Source organism: Aquarana catesbeiana, linkage group LG06, assembly GCF_042186555.1.
Source record: "Aquarana catesbeiana isolate 2022-GZ linkage group LG06, ASM4218655v1, whole genome shotgun sequence".
NCBI lineage: Eukaryota > Metazoa > Chordata > Amphibia > Anura > Ranidae > Aquarana > Aquarana catesbeiana.
In genome coordinates this window covers 311,945,889-311,963,904 of record NC_133329.1, presented here as the reverse complement: position 1 = coordinate 311,963,904, position 18,016 = coordinate 311,945,889, and the positions used below count along the sequence as shown (strand labels likewise).

Here is an 18,016-nt window from a genome sequence, read left to right as displayed (position 1 = left end):
CAGAAGACTTGGGACATCTCTTGGATGAAAGGAAATTCTGTAAGGGACAGACTAAAGAAAAATATTGCAGCAGCAGTTGTGTTTTGAAATTGGTTATATATTTTCTTGGCGTTTTTGCTTTTCAAAGTTGTAATTTCCTCTTCCTGGTCAGTGTCTGGTGCCAGATCTGGTCTTACTCTACTGATCACAACTTGGTTACAAAAATTTGTGAGATGCAAACATTGTATTCTGTACTATTGAAAGGTTTTTGAAAGCAATGACGTGAAGAGGACACTTAAATGTGGAAAATGTAGATATATTCTAAACTTTCAAATTAAATGTGCTGGATTGCAACACTGACTGCTGAAGCCCTAAACTGAATACTTCCCTCCCAAACTCCTGATGTTTATAGAGTCCTGCCACTTGTTTGCAGTCCCTCTAGGCCAGGGGTCTCCGAACTTTCTAAACAAAGGGTCAGTTTACTGTCCTTCAGACTTTAGGGGGGCCGGACCATGGCCATCAGGAGTAGAAAATGACCTGGCATCAGTGGGAGTAAACAATGCCCCATCTTTGGTGTCATTAAGAGGAATTGTGCCCCATCGATGGTGTCATTGGGAGGAATTGTGCCCCATCATTGGTGTCATTGGGCCCCATTGTTGGTGTCCCAAGGGCTGGGTAAAAGCAAGCAAAGGGCCACAGTTAGGAGACCACTGCTATAGGAGAGCATTTGAACAGGACAAGGAACAGCTTTGATGCAGGCAGACAATGCAGTCTTTCAAAAGAAATATCACATTTCCAAATGTTTTTTTCTGTTTTGCTATACAGCTAAGTACAGTTCCCATGCACTGCCCACTAGGTAACATTCCCCTTGCAATGGGAAACCTAGATGTGTGCTTACAGTATATGTATGAAGTCTATTGAGAAATGTTTACGTTGTGCCAATGTAGTACTTCTGAATGCATCTTCAAAATGCTTCTATAGAGACATCTTTTCATTTGTTTAAACTTCCATCATGACATCAAGCAAAAATTGAAGAACAAAGCTATCATTTGAAAAGCATGAGAGTAGCAGAATAGCCTGGGATTCAGGTGCAAAAGAAGGGTCAGGGTCTTCGGAAAGTACCTATGGATCGCTTTAGCTTGCCAGCACTTTATACCTGCAGCAGTTTTTTTGGACAAATTTTCTTTAACGTGTTTTGCAGGTGTATGCTCCGTGATCTTAACCTTTGCTTACTACTACAACTGATCTGTTGATATCTCTAAGGATGAGATCTCATGAGCCACCCGTACATGAGTCAGTTTTTGCCACTCAACCTGAAATCAAAAACGATTCCCCTATCTACACATTCGAGGTGGATGAGGAAATCCTGCTTAGTCATTGTAATCTGACAGCAAAGAGGCTTCCCCGCCATCAGAATAACACTGATACGTGTTGCAGGCTATAGCCTGCAGTGCTGATCAAGCTGGGAAAATTGAACAGGACAGATGTACAGTAGATCTGTAGATCGACATCTGTACAACCACAGTGCCCATACATTGATGGAAATTTGTCCAGTCCCTGCTGAACTGACCGAATTTCGATTCATGCATGGCCGGCTTAAAGCATGCGCCTGCAAAAATGAGCGTTTCTGCCTTGATAGGTTCCCTTTAGGCTACATGCACACTGGACGTTGCCTAGATGCCTTTCTCCTGGCAGCAGAAAAATGCTGGATGCTCGTAAACGTGTACCGCGTTTTAGGCCCCTTTCACACTTGTGCGACTTGTCCTGTGACTTGGGACTGCAAAGTCGCATGACAAGTCGTTCCCCATGATTTCCAATGAGTACCTTTCATATCTGCATCTTCAAGTCGCAGCGACTTCAAAGTAGCCCCTGCACTACTTTGGTCTGACTTTGATATGGCTTGAGGTCCATAGACCTCAAGATTACACAGACATTGCTTCAAGTCGCGGCAAAGTCATTGGAAAAAAAAGCGCGGCAAAATCGCATGACTTTCAGGTCGCACAAGTGTAAAAGGAGCCTTAGCCACATTTTTCAGCATTTAGCAATGTCCAGCGCTTAGGTGTTAATTCATTTCTTTGGCTAGAATAATAATTTATTTTGGTCATTGAAATTAAAGTGCTAAACGTGCCTAGCGTTAACGCGTGTTTAGATGCCTTTACTCGTGTTTTGACTGCGTTCAGCTTTTTTCTGGCAAAACTCCCCTCTCCTGAATGAAATTCTTCTGCGTTCAGAAGAGGCGCATTTAGCTGCCTTTTAAACAACTAAATTTTGGTAAAAGTCTGCTGGACATACAGGGGTTGATTTACTGTAGGCAAATAGACTGTGTACTTTGTAAAGTGCAGTTGCTCCATAGCTTAGTAAATGAGGTAAAGGTTCACTTTGCAAAGAGGACCCAATCACGTACAAGGAAAATTAAAAAAAAAAAAACAAAAAACAGCATTTTTCCTTGCACATGATTGGATGATGGAAGTCAGCAGAGATTTAGTTCTGGTTTATGATCAGGATTTTGTGTTGTTTTTATAGTATGTTGGTATTGTGTTGGTTATTATTTGGGGTGTTAGAGAAAGTGGTATATTTGTATTTGGTTGTTTGCTTGTCTGTTATTTTAATCTGTGTTATTTATTCTATGTTGTATTTTAATTGTATAGATATTTTATTTGTAGTGTAGCTTTAATTTTGTTTATTTGGTGCTAATGGCTGTTGTTGGTAATTTTGTTCTGTTTTTGCATCTTGTTTAGTTTATTGTTGTGATCTTGTGTTGTCTTTGTTAAAGGGGATGTAAACTCTCTTTTATTTTTTTTAAATAACAAACATATCATACTTACCTCCACTGTGCGGTTTGTTTTGCACAGTGTGCCCCCGATCATTGTCTTCTGGGGTCCCCCAACATTTCTTGCGGCTCTTCACATCAGTAAACCCCCTAGGAGAAGCGCTCTTCCGGGGGGGTTATCTTGCGGGCGCGTTGTCAAGTCCAGTATTTGCGTCCATAGACACAGAATGCCGGACTTGGCTCCCGTGTCATTGGATTTGAATGACAGCAGTGGGAGCCAATGGTTGCGCTGCTATCAATCTATCCAATCAAGAGCCGAGAACCCCGGGCAGCTCTATTAAGCCTCCGTATTTTCTTGAAAAACTCCCGCCCTACTACACAAAAATTGGGTGCTGGCTGTGCTTAAGTATGCGAAAGGAGAAAAATCCTGGACTGCCGCACTCCTTGTAAAAACATCTTTATTGAAAAAATGTGATAAAATCCAAAATGGCAAACAAACCAAAAGGTGGACACAACGGGTGTAAAATAGCTAACGCGTTTCACATTCAAAGATGCTTAGTCATAGCTAATTTTTATCAAACAACAAAGTGTATATAAAAGAAAAGGGAGGGACAGAGTATAACACCCAATCCCCATCAGCAGACAATTAAATGGACACACATGCTGCATGATTGAGGTTAAATTCGAAACCATGGAACAGTGGGTGAGCGCGTCTCCACCGAGGGAACGAACGGGCTCAGGTGAGGCTGGGGGGGCTGGTAAGTGTCAGTTTTTTCACCTTAATGCATAGGATGCATTAAGGTGAAAAAACACAAGGGTTTACAACCCCTTTAAGTGTGTTTGTGTCATAACAATTTCCCAATTTCCCTTTGGGATTAATAAAGTATTCTGTATTTACTAAGCTCTGGAGCAACTGCACTTGCGATCTATTTGCCTTTAGTAAATCAACCCCATAGGCTTTTATTGAGTTTTTTTCAGGCACTTTGGCAAAAAGCAGCAAAAGCTACAAAAACTGGGTTTTAGGAGCAGCAGTGTACATGAGGCCTTACCTATATTCTGGGTTTATGTAAACTGGCAAATGGTGTGCAGAAGGCAGCCATCAAAATAACACTTTCATTGCTTTGACTTTAGAGCTCGTTCACATCAGCAGTGGTGATCAATGCAGTTTAGTTGCAAGAACCAGACAATTTGACTTTACAGTCTTGCTTCACTGGTGTGCTCAGAAAAAAGTAGGGCATGTTGCATTTTGGGCAGCGTGTTCTGGCAAGCTGTACACACTACAGCGCATGAGAATTTTATAGGAATAAAAAAAGCAAACCATTCAATGTGTTTTTTAACAATGCGTTCACACAGCACCATGGCATACACTTTATGGTGTCACCAAGCACTTATTAAAATTAATTCTGATTGGCTTCTATTATTGAATTTGTTTTTTTAATATTCCTCGTTGTGCTGCTTTAGCATTTGTGTATACAGATACAGCTGCAGCCTCCGGCCACCCTCCTATCCAATTCCCTAAAGATTCTTTTTTCCTATTGGCTCTCTTTTTCCTGTTTGATCAGAGCTGGCCTATAGGATTTGGCATTATTCTCAGCAGCTGTGACATGTGAAGGTGGCTCCATCAGGGTCTCTCCCACACAAGATCCACCATGGTAGGAAATTTCTAAATGATGCACATTTTCCATGTACAGATCTCACTTGCACCCACAGGAATACACTTTTTTCCACAGTACATTGTAATTGCTGGAGCATAATGCAGTCCAGAAGGTCCAGTGTTATTTCTCTAAATTAAGATATTTACAGCATGTGTTTTATACAGCCAGGCAGCCTAGATCTATAAATCTCTCCATATTTCCTTACTTTTTTGTAGCCACAAAAACTTCTCCAGCAAGAGGCCAGAGTTTGAATAATGAGTTGTAGACAAACATGACTGCCAACATCCTAAAATCATTTTCATGAATACTTTGTAACTGAGCCAGGGTACCTAGAGCTCTGAACACTCTAAGAGCTAAATATTATATACAATGGACAGAATTATTATATTGTAATAAAGTCACCTCTATATAAACTATTTAATAAACAATAATGTATAGAAATAAATAGTAAGAATTAAAACTTTGAGGCATATACACTCACTGGCTGGACCCCCTTTTGCCTTCAGAACTGCCCTCATTCTTCATGGCATAGATTCATCAATGTGTTGGAAACATTCCTCAGAGATTTTGGTCCATATTGACATGATGGCATCACGCAGTTGCTGCAGATTTGTCGGCTGCACATCCATGATGCCAATCTCCTGTTCCACCACATGCCAAAGGTGCTCTATTGGATTGAGATCTGGTGACTGTGGAGGCCATTGGAGTACAGTGAACTCATTGTCATGTTCATAAACCAGTGGTGAGATGATTGGAGCTTTGTGACATGGTGCATTATCTTGCTGGAAGGAGCCATCAGAAGATGTGTACACTGTAGTCATAAAGGGATGGACATGATCAGCAACAATACTCAGGTAGGCCGTGGCATTTAAACAAAGCTCAATTAGTACTAAGGGGCCCAAAGTGTGCCAAGAAAATATCTCCCACACCATTACACCACCAGCAGCCTGACCGTTGATACAAGGCAGGATGGATCCATACTTTCATATTGTTTACACCAAATTCTGACCCTACCAGCTGAATGTCGCATCTGATATTGAGACTCATCAGACCAGGCAATGTTTTTCCAATCTTCTATTGTACAATTCTGGTGAGCCTGTGTGACTTGTAGCCTCAGTTTCCTGTTCTTAGCTGACAGGAGTGGCCCCCCATCATGGACTTCTGCTGCTGAAGCCCATCTGCTTCAAGGTTCGATGTGTTGTGCGTTCAGAGATGGTATTCTGCATACCTTGGTTGTAACGAGTGGTTATTTTAGTTGCTGTTGCCTTTTTGTCACCTCAAACCAGTCTGCCCATTCTCCTCTGACCGCTGACATCAACAAGGCATTTCCATCCACACAACTGCCGCTCACTGGATATTTTCTCTTTTTCAGACAATTCTCTGTAAACCCTAGAGATGGTTGTGCATGAAAATCCCAGTAGATCAGCAGTTTTTGAAATGCTCGGACCAGTCCATCTGGCACCAACAACCATTCCATGTTCAAAGTCACCTAAATCTCCTTTCTTCCCCAATCTGATGCTCAGTTTGAACTTCAGCAAATAGTCTTCACAACATCTAGATGCCTAAATGCATTGAGTTGCTGCCATGTGATTGGCTGATTAGCAATTTGTGTTACCAAGCAATTGAACAGGTGAATGGCCAGTCAGTGTATATGTGCCAGGTAATGCTTACCTCTTTTATAAAACAATTTCATCAACAGAGAAGGCATTATTCATTGAGTGCTGCCAGCATCTGTTTTCAGTGGTGCTTCCGGTAACAATTGTCCATGTGTGTCCTGTAGCCTTTGGTTAAGAGAATCAGCATTTTGAGTATATGTGTGTAGACTTGCCAAAGCATTACTGCAGGGGTCTCAAACTGGCGGCCCTCCAGCTGTTGCAAAACTACAAGTCCCATAATGCCTGTGGCTGTAACTATCAGCCTTGCAATGCCTCTTGGGACTTGTAGTTTTGCAACAGCTGGAGGGCCGCCAGTTTGAGACCCCTGCATTACAGCAAGCCATCTCCTCCTTTTATGTGAATCAGCATTTCGAGTATATGTGTGTTTATGTAGACGTAGCAAAGCATTACAGCAAGCCATCTCCGTGATAACCACGGGGCAAGAGTAGATAGCTTTATCCCTCTCTGCTGTTCTTATTCATGCTCATATGTGGCCAGGCTGTGGACATTCAAAGACTATTAACCAGCAGAAAATAGGCTTTAAAACAAGCCCCCACTGATCTGTGTAGCTGTAGGCATTGTGGAATAATTTGTCCTCAAATTCCACAAGAGAAGCAATAATGTTCAAGTCTAGTCCCAGCACTTTGCTGAGAGCCTGAGCCAGCCCCTTTACAGCCCAGCACTCCAGTGAGTGCTGGAGGGGCAGAGCAGAACATCGGTGACTGACAGCCGCCGCTCTCTGCTTAGAGCAGAGGGGAGAACTGAGTAATCAGCGGTGTTTGATCACTCAGTTCTCTGAGTAATGCCAGGGAGGATAGCTGCAGCTGGGATCAGTGCTGTAACTGTCTAGTAAGTATTGTTTTATCGTTTGCTCATATTTCTCTTTTAAAAGGCTGTCAGGTTGACAAGCATTTGCTGATAAGGGAAGTTTATAAAATAAGGGCTCATTCAGATAAGCATAAAAAAACACCACATACGGATGCATACAATGCATACTTTTGTATGCAGCGCCCAGGATGGCTATGGGCCTATTCAGACAGCTGTGCTGGACAGAGTAATTAGTTCCCCTGAGTACAGCAGTGTAACAGACTAGGACATGGTTACTTTTGGGGACGTATTTTATGATGTATGAAGGTAAATGTTTTTGCTAACATTTCCATGCATATAGGTTTAAGGCACACTATTAGCTGCAACTGCTGTTCAGGGTCATCAAGGCCCTGAATGAGTCATTTATTTATACTGTGCCTGGTCTTTGGTCATTCAGAATCAGCCGAGGTCATTGTGCACCGCTACTGCGTGAATGACCAATTGGTCATGGCTGACATGTTGACATCAGTCGTGTGTATTCAGAGACGCAGGTGGCCCTGAGCCGCATTGGTGGCCAATAGGTGCCATTTATGGGTACACATGTAAGAAGTGGCGGCTGGTGTTTTTTTTGGAGGAGGGGGGTGGCAAAAAATGCGGTGCAGTACGGGCTGCCACTGCATGGAAGCATAGCAGAGAGGTTGCAGTAAGATCTGCCAGCATCTGTGATGTTTCTACCAGCAAGAGCCTGTGTAAAGTCACACACCTATGTTATTATTATTATTATACAGGATTTATATAGCGCCAACAGTTTACGCAGCGCTTTACAATATAAAAATTTAATTAATGTAAATGAGTCCTAACACTGCTGCTGGTAAACGGACCTTCAGAGGCAGTTGGATGCTTTTTTTCAGCTGCCCCTGAACTCATCCAATGTTATCTTATGTGTACATGTACACAGGTTAGTTTAACCACCTCAATACAGGGCACTTTCACCCCCTTCCTGCCCAAGCCATTTTTCAGCTTTCAGCGCTGTCGCACTTTGAATGACAATTGCGCGGTCATGCTACACTGCAGCCTAATGAAATTTTTATCATTTTTCCCCCACAAATAGAGCTTTCTTTTGGTGGTATTTGATCACCTCTGCGTTTTTTATATTTTGCGCTATAAACAAAAGAAGAGTGACAAGTTTGAAAAAACACAATATTTTTTACTTTTTGCTATAATAAACATCCAATTTTTTTTTAAACAAATTTTTTCCTCAGTTTAGGCCGATATGTATATTTCTACATATTTTTGGTAAAAAAAAATATCGCAATAAGCGTATATTGATTGGGTTGCGCAAAATTTATAGCGTATACAAAATAGGGGATAGATTTATAGCATTTTTTTTTTTTTACTAGTAAAGGCAGCGATCTGTGATTTTTATTGTGACTGCGATATTGCGGCGGACACATCGGACACTTTTGACACATTTTTGGGACCATTCACATTTATACAGCGATCCGTGCTATAAAAATGCATTGATTACTGTGTAAATGTGACTGGCAGGATAGGGGTTAACACTAGGGGGTGATCGAGGGGTTAATGTGTGTCCTAGGGGAGTGATTCTAACTGTGGGGGGAAGGGACTGACTGGGGGAGGTGACCGATCGGTGTCCCTATGTACAAGGGACACACCATCGGTCTCCTCTCCTCTGACAGGACGTGGATCTGTGTGTTTAAACACACAGATCCACGGTCCTGCTCTGTTACCTGGCAATCGCGGGTGCCCAGCGGACATCGCGGCTGCCGGGCACGCGCATCGGGTCCCTAGTGGCTCGGGGGGGGGATCACGTCCGCCCAGAACAACAGCTGCTTCGTCCCCCCGTCATATGACTGTGGGCAGGCAGCTAGTGGTTAATGTCGTTTTTAGGTAGTTGCGTTTTAGAGGCTTTTCTTTGAAGGTAAAAAAATGAGTTCAAACGCCAACGTTTCCGACGTTTCAGATGCCAACTACGTTTAGCCGCATTTTCGTTTAGAAGTGTTTTTAAAGGTTCCCTATTTTTTTTTACATTACAAAACTTAAAAATGATAGCAAATGGTGAAAAACCACTAAGAAAATATTTGTAAAAACTTGTAATTGCTTGCAATGCTTCATCGACTATTTACATACCCCCAATGAGCACATGATCCAATCCAATACACCACTAGCATTGCTGTTAGCCAAAATAGAATTGGAATTTGACCTATATGTTGTTAGATTTGAACCAGATGACCCCACCATTGAGCTTGACCCCCGACTTGATCAAACATAGTTCCATGAAATTTAATATCTGGCTTTTTTAATTTCCTCACATATGCTCATTATGGGATCCATAGTAAAAGCACCGTAATTGAGGTAGATACAAGTACACTGCTGCTCTCTCAGCTACTGCTACTCACTCTGGTCTCACAGAATGGCTGAAATAGTTACCGTAAATAATATTATTTTTGGTGCTTTGGGAGGTTCTTATGATATCTTAAATAAACGCTCCTAGATGCAAACGCCGCTAAACGTGACTAAACGCGGCGTGCAAACGTGGCTAAACTGGCTTTTTTAAATGCCGGTTTCAAGCTTTCAAAAAAACGTTCAGAAGAAGTTGCCTCGGCGTCCCGTGTACATTAGGCCACACTAGATATTTGAATATTTGAATGCTAGCCTAGCCACAGTTCTACTTTACTACGAGGCTTATGTGACGAATTCAACATGAATTATTGTGTATGCATTTTTAGTAATCACAGGCTCCATTTATTATAAAGCAGTAACTTGGATCACAAGGAGTGTGTATTTTCTTCTCTTTTATTAGTAAATGGTGTAGTGGAAGATAAGGGAACGGTATTAATATTGGGCTTTTCTATGTAGCACTGTGCGTTTGTGTTGTCCTCAGGTGAGGCTTGCTTGTTGGGATAAAGGTTTGGGGTATACGGGTGGCTTTTTTGTACTTTTTGTTCCATCTTCCCATTCATCAAGATTCACCTTGTCCCGTGGTGACTTTTTCATTCTGTGTGACACCGTGTGTTTTATGAGTCGCCTGTTCAGGGCAGTGCTGCAGAATATAAAGGAAAATCAAACCTTCTTTCTGGGTATAAATCACACTACCGTTTGGCATTTTACTAAGTATCAAGGGTTTGGGAAACCAGTTCTGAAATGCAGCACTGCCCTGCTTGCGGGGCTCTGGCACAGTTTATTCATCAATATTGTAGAATACTAACTACGTGGATTTTGTTTGTGAAAGGATATCCTGCTACAGGAGAGCACATCTGGTGAGCTACTGTATGGGCCTAGTGTATACCGGGCTTCATGCAGCTACCAGAACCATACACTGAATGGAGAGCGAGGCTTTAATGATCCATGTATGAATGACACCCAGTAAGCACCTTCAGCCAGTGCCACCCAATAATCTGCTATGAAGAGATGCCTCTAGAAACCCTCCAGAGTTTTGCACTGAATAAATTGCCCATCAAAAACCACACTTGAAATATCACTATGCTAAAACCAAATAAGCCGCTGATGATAATCACAGCTATGTATTGAAAAGTACCAACATCTGTACATTTTCTACAATGATGGCACCAAAAATTACACTTCGTAGGTATCCTACATGACTGTGGGCTGGAGGATGGCTTTGTATTTCCCCCACTATACCCTCGTCATCTGATAATCTTCTGAAGCTTTATCCATACATGCTTCTTATTAGAAACACTTTACATGAGCTAGTTAATTGGGGTTTAGTGGTCCTTTAGCTAAAGGTTTACAGGGGTGTCCCTACTGGAACCATGGCAGCTTTAAGTGTTCCTTGTCCTTACCACGCTCCTGTGCATGCAAGTCTTTTACAAGCAAGATCCACGGTTTCCTTTCGTCTCTCCTTCCATCCATATCCTGTCCTGTAAGCTTGACGGTTTGTGACACTGATTAACACAGTATTGTCTGTGACAGGTGGGAGATTCAAGAAGGAGATTGTAGTTGATGGACAGAGCTACCTCCTACTCATCCGTGATGAAGGTGGACCGCCAGAAGCACAAGTAAGATGTCTTCAAGTGAACTTTCATGGTCGTTCTCTCTGTTGCTAACTCATCTCTCTTATTAATAGGAAGATTTAACTTGATTACAAATACAGTGTCATAACTTAAAGAACTAAAGGCAAAACTTTTTTTTTTCTTCTCATTTTGGATAGGATAAGGGAGGGTTATAACCCCTTGAAGGTGTATTTTTGCCATCTGTGTCCCATTGGGGAGATTTTCCCTTCACTTCCTGTCCCATATCCAAACGGGAAGTGAGAAAATTAAGGGAATCCCTTGGGGTCACCAGAACCGAAATGAAAAGGTAGAAACCGAAATTGACATTTTAAAAATATATATATATATATATATATATATATATATATATATATATATATATATATATATAAAATTTATTTTAACATTATTGTGTTTTATATTCACTTTTTAATGTTAAAAATCCCGCTTGCTGCATTTTTGGTGCATATTTGGTCGGTTAAAAAAAAAAAACGCATCAAAAATGCACCTTCCCATTCGAATGCATTGAAAATGCAGCAAGAACACATCAAAAATGCACCATTTTTCGAGTCACATGACCTATGAAAAACACACCATAAGCACGGTAGAATCACAGTAAAACGTTTTCAGCAGCCATTATCGGCACCTTTTTTCTTTCGGCACAAGGCTGAAAACCTTATTTTCGGCAGATGATTTTTGCCGGACGAAAATTTCGGTGCATTGCTAATTTTCTTCTACTTTCAATGATCCTGATAAACAGGACAAATGGAGAGGGTGAATCTGCTTAATGAGGGCGCAGACAGTAATAAAGACCTAATTGATGTTCTAATCCATCTTCGCTCTGTCCACAACTAAAAGAAACGTTTTGCCTTTATTGTACTTTACTGTCCAGAGCTTTTGTATTTGTTCTTGGTATTTCTTGAGTACACCAGACAGCTGATCTGGCTGAAGGCCGGGTGGTCTGGAAATGACTGAGCTGCGCCTACACATCTTCAGCCTGCCTCATAGGGGACTATTTACTAAAACTGGAGAGTATGCAATCTGTTGCAGTTCTGTATAGAAACCAATCAGCTTCCAGGTTTTATTGCCAAAGCATAATTGAACAAGCTGAGGTTAGAAGCTGATTGGTTACTATACACAGCTGCACCATATTCTCAGTCCTCCAGTTTTAGTAAATCTCCCCTATAGAGTCTTTGTTCAGTTTATATCTCTTATTTGTAAAGAAACAGTTCATACCTCTTTTCCACCTCCACTGCTGTGTGTGTGTGTGTGTGTATATATATATATATATATATATATATATATATATATATATATATATATATATATATATATATATATATATATATATATATATATAGTAGTCATTTGTCACAGATATGCAGAATGATGTCCATGGTCAGATAAGGTGTCTGGCTACAGATAAAAGTGAAGTTCTACCTAAAGGCACTGTAAAACATTTCAATGAAAACTTTCCTCGATGTTGTACTTTGTCAGTATGGTAATTGGCTATGTTTGCCTGACATGGGTTTATCCTTTAAAAAATTGGATCTGAAAAGATTATTATCAATATGTTAGGTGTCTCACATAAAGTAACCCTAAAGGAAATCTGCAATTGTTTTGGGCAATTTTATTTTTACCTGCTCCAGCTACAGTAAAAATGTTTTTGTCCTTATTAGAAATAGGGAAGGATTAGACGCTCTGCCATGTTTTTATTACTGTCTTGTCAATATTACTATCGCACACCTTTCTGAAAAACAAGACTCATCAATAATGGGTGCTTCAGCAATTACCAGCTGGATACCAGAAAACCAAGCCAATGTACATATTCGCCAGCACACCAGAAATCTTCAGTTACCGTCCAAAGGTTTTTATTGCAGATAGATCACATCACAAAGACAAGTGCAACGTTTCGGAGCCACGCAGGACCCCTTCATCAGGCAGTAATCATCATGTGATCATCACATGCCTGACGAAGAGGTCCTGTGTGGCTCCGAAACGTTGCACTTGTCTTTGTGATGTGATCTATCTGCAATAAAAACCTTTGGACGGTAACTGAAGATTTCTGGTGTGCTGGCGAATATGTACAGTGGTTTTATTACTGACTGAGGTTTACTGTAGGAGATTTGCCCTGACTTCCTTTACCATTGACAATGTTGTAACCATGACAGGAAGAGAGGAAAAATCTACAAAGACAGCAATAAAAAGGTGAAGGGAGCTCTAACCTTCCTCTACACTTCCTCTATTCCATAGAGAGATGGTCACAATCTCCTGACATGTGAATTAGATGCAGAGAAACCCGCATCCAATTCGCAGTGGTGTGAACCCAGCCTAAAAGTAATTCCATACAGAGCTGTGTGAATTATAGATGGTGAAAGGGTGGTCTGTCCCTCCTCTTAAAGAGGAATGATCAGCAGGGAGTGTTGGGAACAGAACTGAACAGCAAGAAACATTATTATTTACAGCATAGAAGAAAACTTGTAGAGTGCAGACCCTCGAGCTCCACCTGCTGACTGCATATGGTAAACATGTAATATATGAAAGTAATCAGGGGTTAGGTTGACTTTAGTTCTGCTTTAAATTTAGGGTATGAATGAATGTATCTTGAATGCCATAGCTTGCGAGTGACAAATGTATAGGACATAAAAACTCCACAGTGTACACATTTTTAGCGCTGCAAAAAAATAGATTGTTGAAAATCTTGTTCTGCTCAAAAAGCCCAAGATGAATGATCTTTAGGTGAGATAAAGTGAGCAGAATATGACGGCACAGCACACAATGTTTCCTGGATAACGTCATCCGTTCACTAATATCTCTTCTGGGATTGGTCCTTTATCTCTTTAATGTGTCATTAATATTCCTTATTATGAGTTGTGTTAGACCTAGCACATTTATCATCACATTATCTTCTGTCTTAAGCTATTGAGTATGCATTTAATTTTCTAGTTTGTTTTTTTTTCCTGATTTTGTTTTGCTCTAAATATCATTTATTTTCTTTAGTTTGCTATGTGGGTGGATGCTGTGATTTTTGTCTTCAGCCTGGAGGATGAGATCAGTTTCCAGACAGTCTATCACTACTATAGCCGCCTTGCCAACTACCGCAACACCAATGAGATCCCCATGGTTCTGGTGGGAACTCAGGGTGAGTAAATCCAGCACCCACAAATCAGCTGTTCAATGTTGTCTGCTTGAGTTCCAAATGTGTGCAAATAGCGCCATCTACTGGACATACAGCTAACTGCATTACAATCTGGCTTTACAAACTGATTTTTTTTAACCACTTAGATCACCAGGCCTTTTTATCCCTAAATCCCTTAGAGCCCCAGAGTTTTGTTTTTTTGTTTCGGTGATGTCTGTTTCACAATTACATGTTTTATTGGTATAGGTTTTGTAGTCTAGCCAAACATATTATATATGTATGTATATGTGTGTGTGTGTATGTGCATATGTATGTATGTATGTATATATATATATATATATATATATATATATATATATATATATATATATATATATATATAAATAAATGTGTGTGTGTTCCACTGGTGTAATAAAACTTGAGAAAACCCCACTATGTGTTTGGTTTTCCTGTTTACACAGCATACTCAAAAACAAATCTATCCCTCATTCACATACAAAACTATCCCTCATTAACATACAAAGCAGAAGGAAAAGCCATACACCGTTAGAATCTTGGCTGGTTCAGCAGGACCCAGCCAAGATTCGAACCGTTGGGCAGGCTGAATGTACCAAGTTGATTGGCCAATCAACTTGGGTAAAACCAGCCTGCTGGATTCTCATCAGCCTGTTAGATTCTCTTGGGATTATTGCTAGAGGCTGCAATGGCAGCTAGCGATAATCACGCTCTTCTCCCAGTGTGAATGGTCCCCCCCCCCCCCCCCCCCCCCCCCCCACTGCCAGGAGAAGACAATGGCCTGGTGGGAGGGATTCCAGAATCAGCACTGTCTGTGTTGATGGGGGGAATCTAGCAAATTTCTTTGCTGCAACTCGTAGTTGCAGCAAATAAGTTCGCTCTGTGTATGGCCAGCCTTACCCTTTGTTAGGACAGACACTGTTCAAATCTAATTTACAACTCATATTGAAGATCTGATAGAACAGATTCCTTCGTTTTAGAGAGAATATGGTAAAAAAAATAGGAAAAAATTTATTTTCCTGTAATATTTCCCAACACAACATTTAAGTACCATGAGCACACCTTAAATATTTTCCCCAAAATATTAAATTAAAGTAGCCCTTTACTCTTTACCTGAGAAATTCCCAAATAGATGTGTACCTGAGAACAGGGTGACACTGTAGGTACATCTATAGTAGTGTGCCAACGTCCCAGTATTGAATTATTAGAACTATAACAGCTAAGAAAAATGGACTTTAGAGGCACACTGAACTATAAAAAGTAAAAATGATTTTATTTAATAATAATCTACAAAAATAGGAACAATACTATAAGTAATACATTTCACAAATAGAAATGATATGTATTCAGTATTTCCTGCCCTAACGTTCAACTAAGACACCACTTATTGTAATTTATAACTGTAATAAAACATTTCAAAGACAGATGGGGAACTCTTTACCACTTTTTCAAATATTAATGTTTTACAAATATATATTTTTAGGTAAACACTGTACATGCACTGGGAACTATCCAGTACACACTGCCTGCACCAGGCACATAATCTGAGGGCCAGCAGAAAGAGGCAACCAGCCCCCTGATAATGTAGGAAAGGAGATGGTAGAGCAGGAGCATGTGGTGGTGGTGGGGGTACAGATTACAAGATTACAGCAAACACTTCTTTAATTGGCCGGGTGAATGGTGGTGTTTTTTTTTTTTTTTTAAAGACAAACCCAGCAGAAAAGGTAAGATTGGATAGAAAATAAAATGCGGGAGGGTGCAGTTCCTCTTTAATGATATCATGTCAGTGTGAGTTTATGTAACACTGACAGTGAAATCGTAAAACTCATTAACGTATGCATTTTACTATAGGAAAGCTTTATTCCCCTTTCAGCTCTACATTGCTAGACGGGGGGGCACAAATTACCATGACTATTACTTTTCCACAGGTTTGCAATCACTTACAACTTGAACTCACTTATGTAAGCATTTATTGCTTTTGCAGTGAACGCAAATGTCATCCACTTTATTTAACCAACATCACTGTTGCGACCTGGGGATTTATTTTGTCTTCAGTTTTGCTTTATCCATGTGTTTACATGACCAGCGCGAAGTCGGTGTGTCTGTCTTGTAAATGCAAATATTAGCGCACACTGACACTTCTGTTGTATACTTAGCCTTTAAACACTACATGAAGAATACAAAGTCCACCTTTTGTGTTCAATCTAAGTTTATTGGAAGTTTTCATATACTAAAACAAGATATCAAAAATACAACAAAGGTACAAATGTACCGTACAAGGTAGCAAAAACATACAAAAATAAAACACAAAATAGATAGGGATGTGCACCGAAAATGTCAATTAAAGCGTTTGTTACCCAACTCTTCATATTCCTGATATGTACCTGCTGTACTTTTATGAGAAAGTATCCTGTTCTCTTTGTATTTCTTCCTTTATGTAAAATCCCTGGTGTTCCTGCCAGTCCCTCTGCTTTCATATTAAAAACTGACCAAACTAAGCAGGAGAACATACCATGGTCAGTTCTCTAGCTATGCTGGGAACTCCGTATGCCCTCCTCCAAGCAGGGCTGCTAATAGAAATTGTGGGGCCCCGTACAGACTACCTGACAGCCCCCCTCCCAAGAAAGTATTGAAGCTATATTTTTCTAAAAATACAATAAAATCATTATTAGTAGACACAAATACAACATTCCTGCTAAATCTAAAAGACAAAACTGAGTTAAAAAAAATAAAATGAAGATGAGATGAAAAAATATAAAGGCTGGGAAATTGGAGCACCGATCAGAGAGACAGAGTTAGAGGAACAAAGTTACAGAGATAACAAACTCAGGAGCAGAGCTAACATTAGAACCAGCCCTGGGAGGGGGACCGGCACAGGGAGGGTGATTAGTGAGGGACAGTTGTCTCTTTCTCAGCAGATAAACGCTGGCAGCAGGGAGAGGGGGAGAGGCCAGCTTTCAACTGCTGGAGGAAGAGTTCTGCAATTGTCGTCCATCACAAATCCCTGTCCCTGTGTGGGCCCCATGTGTGCTTGGGCCCCTTACAAGAGGACCGGTGCCCTCCCCCTATCAGCGGCCCTGCCTCCAATGATCAGACTTGTCCTGACACACCCCTGCTGCACAGCCATCCACTGGGAAGCTCAGTGTACTGCTGCTGCTTCCCCTGCCCCAGCTCTTATGCAGTTTAGAACAGAGGGGATGTGATCATTTATAAAAAAGGGAAAAAATATATGTTTTTTGATATGTTTTGACTTTCATTTCTATTTTAAACTGAATGAGATCTTTTACAAGGTGAGGGTTTACACATTACAGCCATATTTAGGGTATAAAATGATCCAGAACCTACCCCTGTGCCCCCCAACAATAATGTTTATTCTATCTGTCTTTTCAGACGCCATTAGTTGCACTAACCCCCGTGTAATCGATGATTCCCGTGCACGAAAGCTTTCCAATGACCTCAAGCGATGCACTTACTATGAAACATGTGCCACGTATGGACTCAATGTGGAACGTGTCTTTCAGGACGGTGAGTTACAACTTCAACTTGTCTTGTGTTCTTAATACATAAGCACTTTAATGTTATTGTAAGGATGATGGGATTCAGTGGTCTCACATGCCTAGCTATAGCTTTGCCAAATGGGCAAAAGCTTTGAGGATTAGTATTTTGACAGTATTGGCTTCACAAGGGTTATTTTGTTGGAAAATGATCTTAGTCGTCTGGTACTTTGGTGGAAAATTTTCTTTGCTGTAACGTGCATATAATCCATTCTGTGTGCTAAGGAATTGTTTTTTTCTCAATCAAGACAACTCTGGAGAACAAAGAGAGCTGCAGCCCATAGCAACAAATTAGACCTTTCATGGATCTGCTTTTCCCTCTTGATGTTATCTTGCTTACAAGTCTGCACCTTAGTGATCCAATGTCTCCCTCTAGTGGCAGTTAAACAGTTTGTTCTTTTGACAATA

At 40.7% G+C, this 18,016-nt stretch overlaps 1 protein-coding gene across 7 annotated transcripts in view; it reads left to right on the top strand.

Annotated features, from left to right (window-relative positions):
* Window positions 1–18,016, top strand: part of AGAP1 (ArfGAP with GTPase domain, ankyrin repeat and PH domain 1) — a 593,970-nt gene that overhangs the window by 332,345 nt on the left and 243,609 nt on the right. For all 7 annotated transcript variants that reach the window (XM_073633654.1, XM_073633653.1, XM_073633655.1 and 4 more), the window contains 3 exons: window positions 10,821–10,906; window positions 13,901–14,042; window positions 17,445–17,579. In XM_073633654.1, coding sequence (XP_073489755.1) covers window positions 10,821–10,906; window positions 13,901–14,042; window positions 17,445–17,579 — 363 coding nt within the window. The remainder of the gene's footprint in view (window positions 1–10,820; window positions 10,907–13,900; window positions 14,043–17,444; window positions 17,580–18,016) is intronic.